We start from the raw sequence: 14,121 nt of genomic DNA on the forward strand, positions 1-14,121 counted from the left end.
AAAACTTTTTTTTTTAAATAAAACGTTTTGACATAACCAAGAAAAGCATATGTTTCGACAGCTGTAAGATTTCAAAAACTAAATTTTACTTTACAAAACTTGAAAACTTCACCATCTTATATATTTTTCCAGACGGTTTGCTTCCAAAAACTTTGGAAAGGTTTTTCACATTTCATAAAGTTTTTAAAAACGTTCTTGTACCATACGTATGGGTATGTTTCGAAATAAAACATTCCAATAAAAAGTCTTTTTAATTTTGAAATATATTAATGTTTAATATGTTTACGTAATTCCTTTCAATAAGAATTTTTTTATTCTATAACGAATATCAAAGAATATTTTATTTATAACGACTGAAAAATAGATTTATAGCTTATATTGGTATTTCATGTTAAAATCCTAGATGTCTAGAGTTTCAGTTAAAAAATCGAATGTTAAGAAATGTCAATTTTGAAAAACGTTTTACTTTAATATTCGTTTAGAAATCGATATTTTTATCCTAATATCGATCGAACAAAAAAATATGTGCAACCCTTTGAGTATTAAAAGTTTTCATTTAAATTTGTCACAAGATAATTCTTCCAATTATTTAAAAAGAAAAAATGAATAGTTAAATTATTTAGATAATGACGATATTTTAACAATTTTTATCTCCGTAGTTTTTAGATTTTAGATGGAAGATGACTTCAGAGAGGTTTGTAAAGTGTTAAAAGAAATTTAGAAATCAAAGGCAAAAATAAATACTGTCAAAATCAATATTTCCCTTGAAATTATTGAAATTTATTTCGAAAATTTATTGGGCGTGACATAATTTCAGAATTTTGCGAAAATAATTAAATTATTATTTACTTAAATGAATGATAATGTTTTAATTTTATTGTTACAACTTTTTTTATAGGATAGAATGGGTCGAAATAATCGAACCCAAAACAAAGGAAGTGATGTATGCGAATTTAACGACAGGAGAATGTGTTTGGGATCCTCCAGAAGTACGTATTATTGTTTTTTTTACAATTGAGAAAAATAAGAATTGAAAATATTTTAATTTAATAGGGCGTACCAATTAAACGCACAGACTCATCACAATGGTGGGAGTTATTTGATACTAATACACAAAGGTTCTATTATTATAATGTAGCTTCACAAACAACAGTTTGGCATCGTCCTCAAAATTGCGATATAATCCCATTAGCTAAACTACAAACACTTAAACAAAACGATGAAAGAAAGGACGGTTGCACGCAAACTTCACATTCAAGAGTTCGATCCCATAAGAGTAACAGCGTGAACAGCAATAAAAATTCAAGCGCAGGATTAGATACAACGCAGAGGCGCCAACACTCATCTTCTCCTATATCACAAACAGAACGTCGGAGTAATTCGGGTTATGATGCAAGGGAATCGGAACTTTTATCAAGCCCTCACGGACGACATAGTTATCGATTGCCATCAGGTGATCCAGGATTACCTTCGGGTAAAGCATATTGTAGACATTCTCAGGGTTCAACGTCACGAAGTCACAAACCTAAAGAATCAGGAAAATCTAGCGATTCAAGTATTTCAAGTGCACAAGGTTATCGAAGATTAAATGAAGGCGGTAGTTTAAGAATTTCAAATAGTCACAACAATAAAAATCGGAATTTATCAGAAAAGTACATACATATTTTAACTGAATATTTAAAATCAATGATTTCATAATAAAATTTTTCAATATTGTTTAGTTATCGCATTTTGCAAGAAAGCGCTAGTTCTCAAAATATTCCACACAGCCCTCATGCTGGGAGCGAAAAGCAAGGCCAACAGCATTATCAACTGCACCCTAAGCTCTCCTATTCTATTTCAAATTCTTCAGATCTTGGAGGAATATCTCCAACACGATCGGCAAACACTCCAATATTGAAGAAAAAATTATCTTCAGAAACTTCGATACATGGAAATGTAGGAAACAATAGCAAACGTGATTCATCTGGTTCTATGTCAAAACATCAAAGCATAGATTATCCCTCTGCAAGTAAGAGTATATGAAATTAAACAATGAAAAAAATAATTTTATTAAAACTGAAAAATAAATCTTCTCTTTTAGATGCAGCAATTGTTTCTTTAACTCGTTCTGGTAGTTTTATGGCATCTCCTACATCACATCATTATATTCATCAGCATGGAGGGCCTCTCCATCATCAACGCAAATCAAGTATTGATGGTAATGGCGGTGGCGCAAGTGATGACTCAATGCATGAGAAGTATTTTAAATCTGTAGAAAATACTCCGATATCAAGACGTCGTCATACGACCTCATCCAAGTCTAGTAATAAAAAACATTCAAGTGATTCAAGTCCCCAGAGTCCAATTAGTCCCCAAAACCAAGTAAATATTTTGTTAAGTGTTATTATAAAAGGTTTATACATATAAAATTACTTACAGAATACCAAAACGGCTAGACCATCGGTTTTAAGTAGTCTTTCTGGCCTAGAACCACCTCAACCTGGAATGGCATATAATGTATTATCTAGTCATAAAAATCATTCTGAATTATTAAATTTAGATTTAGCTGGCAGACCAGAAAAGTATCTAGATAAAATGAGACTTGAAAAACGTTCACCTGGCTCTCATATTACACATTCATCGAATTCTCCGTGTGGAACTCTTCCTGGCGGAGTTACTGGCCCCGATACTTTACCTAGGAAAAGTGCTTTTGTCAAAACATCACCTTCCCCCAGTAGTAATAAGCATACGCCCTCTTCTAGTCAATATCCTTCAAATAATTTAGCTTCACTGGCTCATCAACCCAGTCTGGTAGATTTTGCATTTTATATTTGTAATTCAATTTTAGAAATAATTCTATGGATATTATTTTAGGATCAATATTTAAGTAAATCAAATATAGATCGTCACAACAAAGAGGTGAAAAATGTTGAAAAGTCTTCCGGTAAACGTAGAAATAAAAAACATTATAATCACGCAGATGCAAGTGATGTAGAATATGATAATGGAAACATTTCCCCCCTTTATAGCAATTGGGATCAAGTATGAAAATAATAGTAGAAATTTTATTTTTATAATGCAGGAATATTTTTTTTATTATGCAGGAAATGCAGGAACATTTGTTACCGTTGCAACATTATATTTTAGAACAAGCGAAACTATCGGGGTTTTATGGTTTTGATCCGCTCGATTCCGACTCATATCACTCTGATAGTCAATCAGAACATTCCTTTTCAGGACACGAGCCTGATAACGAAGATTCTGATCACTCTGATGGACATGGTGATTACCTAACACATAGTTATGGTTTAATAGATGATTATGTGTCGAACGTTGGTGATGGTGTTTCTTATTACGCTTACCAATATGGTTTCGACAAGAGTGACAGGGAGGATTTGTATGTCTAAAGCTTATAGTGTTATTGCACATATAAAATATATATATTTATTACATTTCAGGTCAGAAAATGTTGAAGCTGTGCTTGAAAGTGAACGTGAGAATACTCAAATATATAATAATATACCAAGAAATCATCAGTTTAAGATCTCACCGCCGTCACCAAGGAATGTTGCGCAGGCAACTCCAACACAAAGAATTCAAATTCAGTATCATCAGCAATACCAAAAATCTACAGAACCAGTGGCTCCATCACCCCAACCCCGAAGCAATTTTGATGTGATTCCCGATATCAGGGAACCACCGACATCGACTAAAACTGATACAATCAAAGCGAAACAATCAAACACTGAAACTAAGGATAAAAAAGAACCAATTTCAATACTTAAAAAATCTGGTTTTCCTTTCCACATTCCACCCCCAACCTCCACAAGAAGTAGCAGTAGTGGTATTGGGAGCTTGGGTGGAACACCTTTACCATGTATGAAAGAATGTGATATCGAAAAGTTCGCCCAAGATAATCTTAATCTTCATTCAAAAGGAATATTTAGAAAAAAAGTAAATAAAAGTAAATTTTTTTTATAAAGTTATTAATTTTTTCATTTTTAGTCATCGATTCGAGATATGCTTAGTTGGACGGCAGAGTCTATCAGTAGGCCTATGTTAACATTAGCTCGAGATAAGGCTGGGAAAAAAATGGCTACCGAGTTATTTAAACTTGTTCAAATTTATATGGGAGATAGAAAAGCAAGAACTGGTATGAGCCTTAACTCAGTTGCGATCGATATTATTACGACAGCTTTAGCTCAACAACAGTAAATAATAATTATTTAAAAATCACCAATCATTCTTTTGATTTCTTCTCTTTAGATTAAGAGACGAAATGTATGTTCAGTTATGTAGACAAACAACAGAAAATCCAAAAAGGGAGTCTTTGATAAGAGGTTGGGAGCTAATGGCAATTTGTTTGTCTTTCGTTCCTCCTTCACCCACATTTCAACCAGCTTTGCTTAAGTATTTGGAAATTAAAATTTAAAATGAAGTTATTTAAAATTTTTAAATTTTTTTTTAGTTATGTGAATCGTCATAGAGATCCAACATTCGCTACAACTTTTCCAGAAGTTGGAAAATGGCCAATTCACGTTCAAATATCTCATTATGCTACCGTTTGTTGCAGACGCCTTGATCGCATTGGTAGTTCTGGTAGAAAGCAAGCTAAAAAACCATCTGATGACGAAATAGAACAAGCAAGAGTAAGTATCTTAAAATTTTAATAATTTTTTTATTATATGTTTTGTATTATTTAGGCCCAGATATTAAGAGATAGTATGTTTGGAAATACAATTGAAGAAGTCATGCAATTACAAAAAGATAAATTTCCAGATAGAAAGCTACCTTGGATTCAGGTTACTTTATCTGAACAGGTAGGTGACCTTATCTTTTTTTCTTCAAGATTTTTTTGTATAATTAGTTTTTTAACATATAAGGTGCTATTGTTAAGTGGAAAACAAACTGAAGGTATATTTCGTGTACCAGCTGATATCGATGAAGTCAATAATTTAAAGAGTCGTTTAGATAGATGGGAAGTTCCTGAGCATAAATCCACAATGGGTATATCAATTTTGATAATAATTATTAATTCATTATATATAGATATAAAACAACAATATGTAAACATTTATTTTAGATGCACATGCACCAGCAAGCCTGCTTAAATTATGGTACAGAGAGTTATATGATCCTCTTATACCAGACGCATTATATAATGAATGTGTACAGACCGAGGATCCTGTTGAGGCTGACAGGATAATTAATAAATTACCAGCTTTAAATCGATTGGTATATCCTTTTTAATCCTAAAATACTCAACTATTAGAAATATGAACAAAAAATCATGAATATTTCTAATTGAGTTAATGAAAAATCGTATAGAAATTTTTTTTTTTAATATTTTTTTGAAATTTCATTAAAAGTTTGTTTTAAAATTTACATTTTTAGGTTCTAACTTATTTAGTAAACTTTCTACAACAATTTGTTCAACCTGATGTTGTCAATTGCACAAAAATGGATGCTTCCAATTTAGCTATGGTATTCGCTCCAAATTGCCTCAGATGTATGTCGGATGATCCAAAAGTAATTTTGGAAAATGCTAGAAAAGAAATGGCATTTATGCGTACTTTAATTCAAAATATGGATACAAGTAGTGTTGAAAATCTTATTTAAAAAATATTAAAAAAGAAAAAACAAAATACAAATTATATTTATCGTGAACATATTCAAAAAATGATATTGGTTTGAAACAAAAAAGTATAAATATTTAACAATTTACAAAGAAAAATGTATTTATTATGAACATAAAGTAGAAGAGAAAAGTTTAAAAATGTATAACTATAAAAACTAAATTATCTATTTTGACTTTTATCAAAAATAAAATGAAGAACAATAATATATTTATGAAGAAAATATAACTATTGTAATGATATTATACAAAGAAGTATTCTAATTATTAATATAAATACTATAAATTATATTTATAATACATATATTATATAAATGTATATGTATATATATGCTAAAATAATTTAAATTAACAATTTTTGAACACGTTTCCAATGCATTAATAAAACAATGTATATGTTTTCTTCAAGATATTTCAAATTAAAATTAAGTTATTATACAAAAAAATTGATCGAAAATATTCAAAGAAAAATAATTCATCAAAAAAATATTACAAAATTAAACACAACGTTTTAAATAGAAAATATTTTCATTTTAACTATTAACACACAATGATGCAGCTGTTTATTGAACTAATTTTAACTCTATTAACAAAACAAACATTATTATAATTATGTATATATTATCTCTTAATACTGCCGATTTTCTATTTTATAAATAAGTGTTTTAACAGGAAACATTATTTAAAATAATCGTTTTTACATCAAAGTTAAATCTTTTTATAATTTTATGTTTTAAATTTATGTTAATATCGTTTTAGATTCTTCTTATTCATGCGCTAATTGTGTGTTAGTCAAACATTAAAAAAAAATTTAATTCGAAAATATTTTTAGGAAAAGGTTTTTTATCGCTTTGTTCTCCTGACACAAAAGTTTCATAATAATCGTTCTTAATATTAATGATTATTATTAAAATAAAACCAATTAAAAGCAATCTTAAATGTTCAATAATTAGTATTGATTAACGTTAAAAATTCATTTATATAAATATAAAACATATATTGTTTCATGACATTTTTAGCTAATAGTTATAACTTTTAACATAAACGAGGAAAATTCTCATTTGTTTAGCTAGTTTTTGCCTAACAATTTTTGATATAATTTACAAAAAAGTTAGAAAAATATCCAATTTATAAGAAAAATTTTCGAACAAAATTTTGAAAAAAAAAATTTTCGAACAACTAATTCCGTATTTTTAATTTCATTGAAAAACCCAACAACAATAAAACAAATATTAATTTAAAGCAGAATTCAGTTTACCATTTATACTTATACGTTAAAGAGAAAGAACTATGAATCACTTAATTAAACTTATGTACTTCTCAGTTGTGTGATTAAAAAAATTTAAATATTCAAAACAATGTTTCTAAAAAATATTCTGATTACAGAGATTGTGTTATGATTCTTATAAGATTCTTTCGGCATATTTTTTTTTAATCGAGAAGTTGAAAAAACATGGCTAAACAAAAGTTAATCCTTTATATTAATGTAAAGTTAATGTTAAATATTGGTTATCAAATCGCTACTTTATAGTTTATAAGAGATATTTTTCGTAGAATGTATGAAAGAAGGAAAACCAATACATACATGCTTTAACATTAATAATACATGATAAAAGTGATGGGAAAAAATACAGATAAATTGTTACGTGAATATTATTCTTTAAGGATATGGATTTTTTCTTTAAGGATATGTGTATATATACGTATAAATATATATATATCTATAAAACTCTTCATAATTAATTTTCCTGGTCTAATATATAAAAAGTATGCTTTAAAAAATTTTTAAATAATATTTACAAAAAAAAAATCACAAAATGAACCAGTTAATGAAAATAATACAGTATCTGTATGTTATTAAATATTATTGCTAATGGTTGTAATTTAAAGTTTTTTAACAACCATAATTAAAATCCTAAATATATATACCTAGTAAATATTGTGTATAAATACAAAAAAAAAAAAACAGATTTAAAATTTTAACTATAGTTATTAATAGATACGTAATTATGAAAAAAAATTAATAAAAAAACAAATAAATAATATTCATTTAAAATATCCTTTATCAATCCAGCCTGAATAAAACAAAAATATCAAAATTTTAAAGTTAATTTCGATTTTGAATAGAAGTTCTTAAAAGTTTAAAAGTTTTAAGTAAAAACAAAAAAAAAAAATTGAAAAATATTCAAAATTATTGCAAAAAGTTAAAAAATATTTTAATTAAAATTATTTATTTAATAAAAAAAATTTATAAATAAATATATATAAAATAATAAAAAATAAGTTTGAATTTCAATAAATATAAAAAAAACTTAAACACGCAATAATGTAAAAATAAAAAACCCAAATTACAATTTGAAAAACCTTTGCGAATTAAATAAAAAATAACAAAACATAGTTGAAAATTATTAAGTAAAAAATTTGGAAATTTAAATAAAAAATATAAAAGAATTTAATCATTTTTCATACTTTTTATACATTTTTTAATTAATTAATTAAAGTAAATAAATTAAAACGATTTAATATTATTATAATTAGGTTCCTTTTTAAAGAAAATAATTATTAAAATTAATTATTAAATATAATGTTGTGCCACTTTATATATAATTTAAATTTATTATTATTATTATTATTATTATTACAACTATTATTTGGTTTGATTCAATTTATATACATATAATTATTTACAATTTATTACACATTTTTTACATAAGTATTTAATAATTATTTAATTATTTTTATATTTCGTTCAATATTATGTTAAATTAAATTATTTAATTTTTTTTATATTTAAGCTATAATCTTTATTCAAAAACCTATAAAATACTTTTTTTATTATTATTTTAAATAATTAATATTTCAATACTTATTAATGTACATTTGAAACAATATATATATATATATACTATTTGCAATGTTAATTAAAGTTAGTAATTCAATTTACCAAAATAAATTAAGTATGCATAATGAAATCGCGTGTTCAAAAGTAAATTAAAATATAAAAAAATCAAAATATATTTTAATTTTTGTTAACTATTTCGTTTATATGAAATTTATCAATTAAAAAAAAATTTTTTCTAAATGAAACTAAAATTTAATAAATTAAAATTAGTGAGTCATGTTTTATTTTATAATTTAAATATTAACAATTTAAAAGCTTAGTAAAACCATATTATCAAAGACCAAACTTCAATTTTTATATAAAAATTAGAATTATAATTAAATGAAACATTAAAACAAAATATTTTTCTAAATTAAAACACTTTAAATTTTATGTTTCCGAGTTTATTAAAGCTATTGCACATATTAATTTGTAAATAGTATATGTATATTATAAATATTAAAATTTAACAAATTTATTATTATATGTTTATTTTTTAACATATTTTGAATTAACTCTTATAAATATCTGACTTGGATATCCAATTGTGTATTGCATCTCAAAAAAAAAAATAAACTAAACAAAATCTCATTTTATTCCTTTTATTAGGGGTGGTATTATCAGTTAATATGAAATAAAAAAACAATAAATATATTTTAATTACATTGAGTGTGAATGATTGAATTAATATTTATATAAATATTCCAAAAATTGAAGAAAAAGCAAAATAAAATTAGCAACTTGATATCTTAAATCATTGAAAGTATTATTTTTTTACAATTTCTATAAACAGTATTATTTAACTAACAATATTCTAATGTGTTTATTATGCATTATTCGTAATTATCTTAATATTTATTGCAATGAAAATAGAGTGATGTCAATATTTGAAAACAATTAATTTAGAGTAATTTCAGGCGTATCAACAGACATTAAAGTTACAAATGTTGAACGAGTTCATTAAGTAATAACAAAACTCATTATTTTTATTTGCATTTTTAAAGAAATATAACAATTTCAAATAGATTTCATAGTTTCTGATAATATTACTTGTTTTATGAATCTGGAATTATAATATCATATTTAGAAACTAGGTTAGTTTTTGTTTACTTATATTCCCGACATGAATATCGACATTTAGATTTTATTTAAAAATAAATACAAACTCACCGACATAAAAATAAACCAGAAAAAGCTAAATCAAATCAAATAAATTAAAAATATAAAAAATATTCAAACAAAATTACTAGCTTTATCTCAGTTTTTTTCTTAGAATTTATTTTCATATTAAAATTATATAAGCGCATAAAATAATTGAAATATTTAAAAATTAAATTCAAATATTAAAAATAATAACAAATTTTATATATTATCTTGCCTAAATTAAAAGTTTAGAAACAGCAAAATTTACCAAATTTTCGGAATTTTTTTTCCAATAAAAAAATATTTTTGTAAATCTAAGTTGAATGCATTTTTCGGCATTTATTTTCACCAAAAAATAATTTTAGATTTTTTTTTTATTTTTTTAACATAATGCTTATATTATATTATTATCTTAGACTTAAATGTATCCTCTATATTGAAAACCATTTTTTATTTAATCTGTACAAGAATTTTTTTTTTGTATTAAAATGTTCATTTTTTATTTTTGTTTTCTGTAGTTATTTACAAAATAAATATACAAATATATACATATTATATATTTTTTCAATATAAAATTAAATAAAAAAAAAATTATAAAATTTATTATAATTATAAAGTTATTAAAAAAAAAAGTTATTAGCAAATAGACAAAAAAAAAAACAAAAAAGAAAAAAAAATAAATAAATAAAAATTATTTTTAAGGTTGCTTGCAAATATATATTATATATAAATAAAAAATAATACACCTACTAATAAAACAGAAATAATTTAAAATTATACTTGAATTTCTTTCTTTCATTTCTAATGGTTTTTTCAGATCTTTTATCTTTCAGTTTTATTGTAATATTTTTTCAAACTTGCCTAGGTCCATAGGTTCGTAATTAGGTAAGTAAGCTTTAATTAAATGTAAGCTTAATCTCAAATCCAAAACTTTTTTAATTAAATTACACATCTCTTAATATTTTCATTTCGTACACAGATGTTTAGAAAGGCTATTTCGTTTAGGGTGAGAAAAACAAAACGGGAAAAAAATCGTTGAATTTTATTTTAATATAAAACTGCTTTTATTCCGATCGTTATACAATATAAATGTGCTTTTAAACTGTTAATTGCAAAAATGTATTTTAATTTTAAATTCTGGATAACCCTTCCATTTTCCTCCAATTGTTAAATATATAAATAAATTTTGCGATTTATCAATTATATATTATATAATAATATATTATTCGTAATAAACACTTTAATGTTTCTTCACAAAATTTGTACCTATATCCTCAAAAGTATTAATATTTTTTTTTCAAAGAAAATACTTCCTCAATTTGCGACAATTCGTAGAATGATTAAAATTTGCGGTCCCAAAAATGTTATACCTGTGAGAAGTTAATCTGCGAATCAAAGGGTAAGTTCCACAAAATTCATCCTTCCGATGGCTAATAAATATGTATTTAAATTACTTATTTTAAAAACCAATGGCTTATAAAATAGAAATTTTTTGCATAAAAATATGAATGTATGTTGAGTCTTTAAAAAATTTATACATTTAATTTATTGTATTTATTATGTTAAATATTTAAATAAGCAATATATATATATTTCCTTATGAAATCATACAGTTTATTTCTTATAATAATTTATTTAATTATTCATACATGAATTTTAATAAAATTATATACATACATAAAATTCTTATCAGTTCTTGAAATGAAAATTTTAATTATATTAATTTATGCAGGCACCTCTATGGTGGCATCATTTTCAATGCATCTCATTTCTTCATCAATTTCTGGACTAATGCCTTGATCATTTTCACTTTGAGGATTTTCTTGGATTCTAGGTTGCGATGGTACTATAACATTTATACCAATAGCGTCTTCATCAATATCACTGTCTCCATTTATAGCAATACTGTTTTGGATATTTCTATCAACACTAATAACATTGTTTCCTTCATTACCATTATTTTCGTTATTTGAATTTGTATTTGTGTCTTCTTCTTCTGCCATGTCATAATCTTCAAATTCGTCACTGCTTGTAATTGAACTATCGCTATAATATGTTGTAGAATTCAATAACCATGAACGTAATTGTGGTCTTGGATCATATTCTTCAGTATTTACACCTATACTTGTTCTGTCCGGGTCATTGCTATCTGTATTGGGCTTTGAGATCTAATTATTAAAACAAAAATAATGAAAGAAACATATATAACAAAAAACTGTTATGAACTGAAAGGGTAGGTAGATACGGATATTCTATACACATCCAACTATCTAGCTGCCCCTTATATTCTTTGAAGTCGGAATGCCAATTATGAATTGATTTCTCTGTCCTTACATTTTTTTTAATATAATAATTTTTTATACAAGCCTTATTTTTTTTGTACAAACTGTAGTTAAAAAAATGCATTTATCATTATTTTTCAATTTACCATAATTGACATTATCGATTAGGATATTTTGGTGCATATAGATACTTATTCTGTACATATTACAATATACATTTATTATAAGCTATGATTTTAAACTAACCTTTTTTAAATTGATTTCAAATCTATTTTTGCCATAATTTCTTAATTTAAGCAATAAATCATAGTGTTGTTCTACTCTTTGTAGGCATGGTTCACAAATTGTTTTTGGTAAATGATCATTTGGCGATATCTAGAATCACAGAAATATACATTATAGTAGAATCACAAATATTTTCATTTTACTATTACTGTGATTGGCAAATATCCATTGATTTTATCAACTAAATTTAATTTTAATCCTTGATCTCCATATACATGAATTACGACCTACAAAAATAAAATTTATTATTTTTAATGTTATATTGATTATATTTTGTAGCTCTCGAACCAAAATATAAAGTAAAACTTTTTAGCACTTACACGATGCATTTCTGAACATAGTCGACATAAAAAACCTGATATGCAAGCTTTATCAATACTTCCCATGTTAACACAAAACTATTAATTTAATTTATGTCTAAGTTATCTAAAATATTAAAATAAAACTAGGTTCCTTTTTCCAATAAATCAGTTTAAAAAACAAACAAAACAAATATTTTATGTGAAAGAATCGGAATGCTGCTATTGATGGAGTAAAATAAATTTACACAATATATAAGGGCTACCGTTGAAAATTTATTAAAACAAAAAAAACTTATTGTAAAATGGTTTTCCCAATAACTTATTAATTCATTAGACAATCGTATATTTCTTTCAGTAAAATTAATAACAAATATTTATTTCATTTACAAAACAATTACAAAATTAAATGAATTTTATGCATAAATTAGAAACTAATATTGGATTTTGACAAGAGAGAAAATTTGAAAAAAAGGAGTAAAATATGACCAATTTTATAACGGTAACTTTGTTTTTGATGCCATTGATAAAATGTCAAAACAAAAATCAGCCTTTTGAAATATTACATATGTAATATGTTTATCAGGGATACGTTGAAATGTACAGCTGCCAAAAATATTTGTGAGGAGCTTCTTCCAACTTAAATAAAATTTTGTTTGCCGTGATAAAAACAAAAATGGCACAAGTAATTTCGAAATGGTAAAATTTCAAAAATCTATTTTGTAATAATAAACTTTATCATGAATATTATATGTATGCATGTTGCCGAAGGTGGTAATATGCTGGCACGATCATATATATATGTATGTATATACAAACATATACGTTCCATTATTTAAACTCAAAATGTGTCTGAAATGGAAGTATAAAATTTTTAAAAATAATTCAAATAAAGTTAACCGCGGTTTAATGTTTTAGGTTCTAATTTCTTTCTAACAATAGCAATCTAATAATTTCTTTCTAGTCCCTTTTGATTTGAACAAAATAGCGGAAATAACAAATATATACAATTTGTATATATATAACTTAAATAATATTTAAAAAACTAAACAATTTATTAATACATTCTTATGTCTGTACTGGTTTAGGCAATAATCAGTTTTATATTTTGTGTTTTAATACATATGTATGTATGTAGGTACTTAATATCATATACAATAAAACTTTTACTTAAATAAAGTTTGTGCCACAAAAATTATCTAAATTTTGTAATATGTAACGTATTATATAATATTATATATATAATTTTAAATTATAACCAAATACATAGTGCATGTATAAACAGTAGTATGCATTTATATTTATGTTTGTAAATAGATTTTGTTAAAAATTTTACGTTTTACAATATTTTAAGTGTACCTAGTTATAACTGAAATTTTTATACACACACACATATTTTATGTATATTATATATTTTGTAATTTTACATTTTTATACATTATTTTAATAATTATACCTTTATCAATATTATAAATATTTCTAATATTTTTTACTTGTACACATATATTTTTATATTTACATTAAGCTGATATATCCATATGTATATTCAATATAAATAAAATAATATATTATGTTTTTGCTCTTATTATATTAATGTATTTTTGATACAATTTA

The 14,121-nt window shown here is 24.5% G+C and overlaps 2 protein-coding genes across 2 annotated transcripts; one reads left to right on the forward strand and one right to left on the reverse strand.

The window, feature by feature from the left end:
- Positions 1 to 551: 551 nt before the first annotated feature.
- LOC129609037 (uncharacterized) lies at positions 552 to 5,833 on the forward strand. The gene is made up of 16 exons (XM_055520884.1): positions 552 to 694; positions 899 to 989; positions 1,054 to 1,652; positions 1,722 to 2,011; positions 2,084 to 2,364; positions 2,422 to 2,793; positions 2,857 to 3,024; positions 3,087 to 3,379; positions 3,441 to 3,936; positions 3,988 to 4,193; positions 4,249 to 4,392; positions 4,451 to 4,631; positions 4,686 to 4,802; positions 4,866 to 4,989; positions 5,066 to 5,217; positions 5,377 to 5,833. Exons 1-16 carry the CDS (start codon positions 681 to 683, stop codon positions 5,599 to 5,601), a joined length of 3,753 nt encoding a protein of 1,250 aa, XP_055376859.1. The 5' UTR covers positions 552 to 680; the 3' UTR covers positions 5,602 to 5,833.
- Positions 5,834 to 11,185: 5,352 nt separating this feature from the next.
- Positions 11,186 to 12,724, reverse strand: LOC129611805 (uncharacterized). The gene is made up of 4 exons (XM_055525158.1): positions 12,529 to 12,724; positions 12,358 to 12,435; positions 12,170 to 12,298; positions 11,186 to 11,809 (listed from the first exon to the last, which is right to left on the reverse strand). Exons 1-4 carry the CDS (start codon positions 12,592 to 12,594, stop codon positions 11,366 to 11,368), a joined length of 717 nt encoding a protein of 238 aa, XP_055381133.1. The 5' UTR covers positions 12,595 to 12,724; the 3' UTR covers positions 11,186 to 11,365.
- Between the last annotated feature and the right edge of the window lie 1,397 nt (positions 12,725 to 14,121).

Source organism: Condylostylus longicornis, unplaced genomic scaffold (genome assembly GCF_029603195.1).
Source record: "Condylostylus longicornis isolate FDR11 unplaced genomic scaffold, ASM2960319v2 ptg000004l, whole genome shotgun sequence".
In the NCBI taxonomy this organism is placed as follows: Eukaryota; Metazoa; Arthropoda; class Insecta; order Diptera; family Dolichopodidae; genus Condylostylus; species Condylostylus longicornis.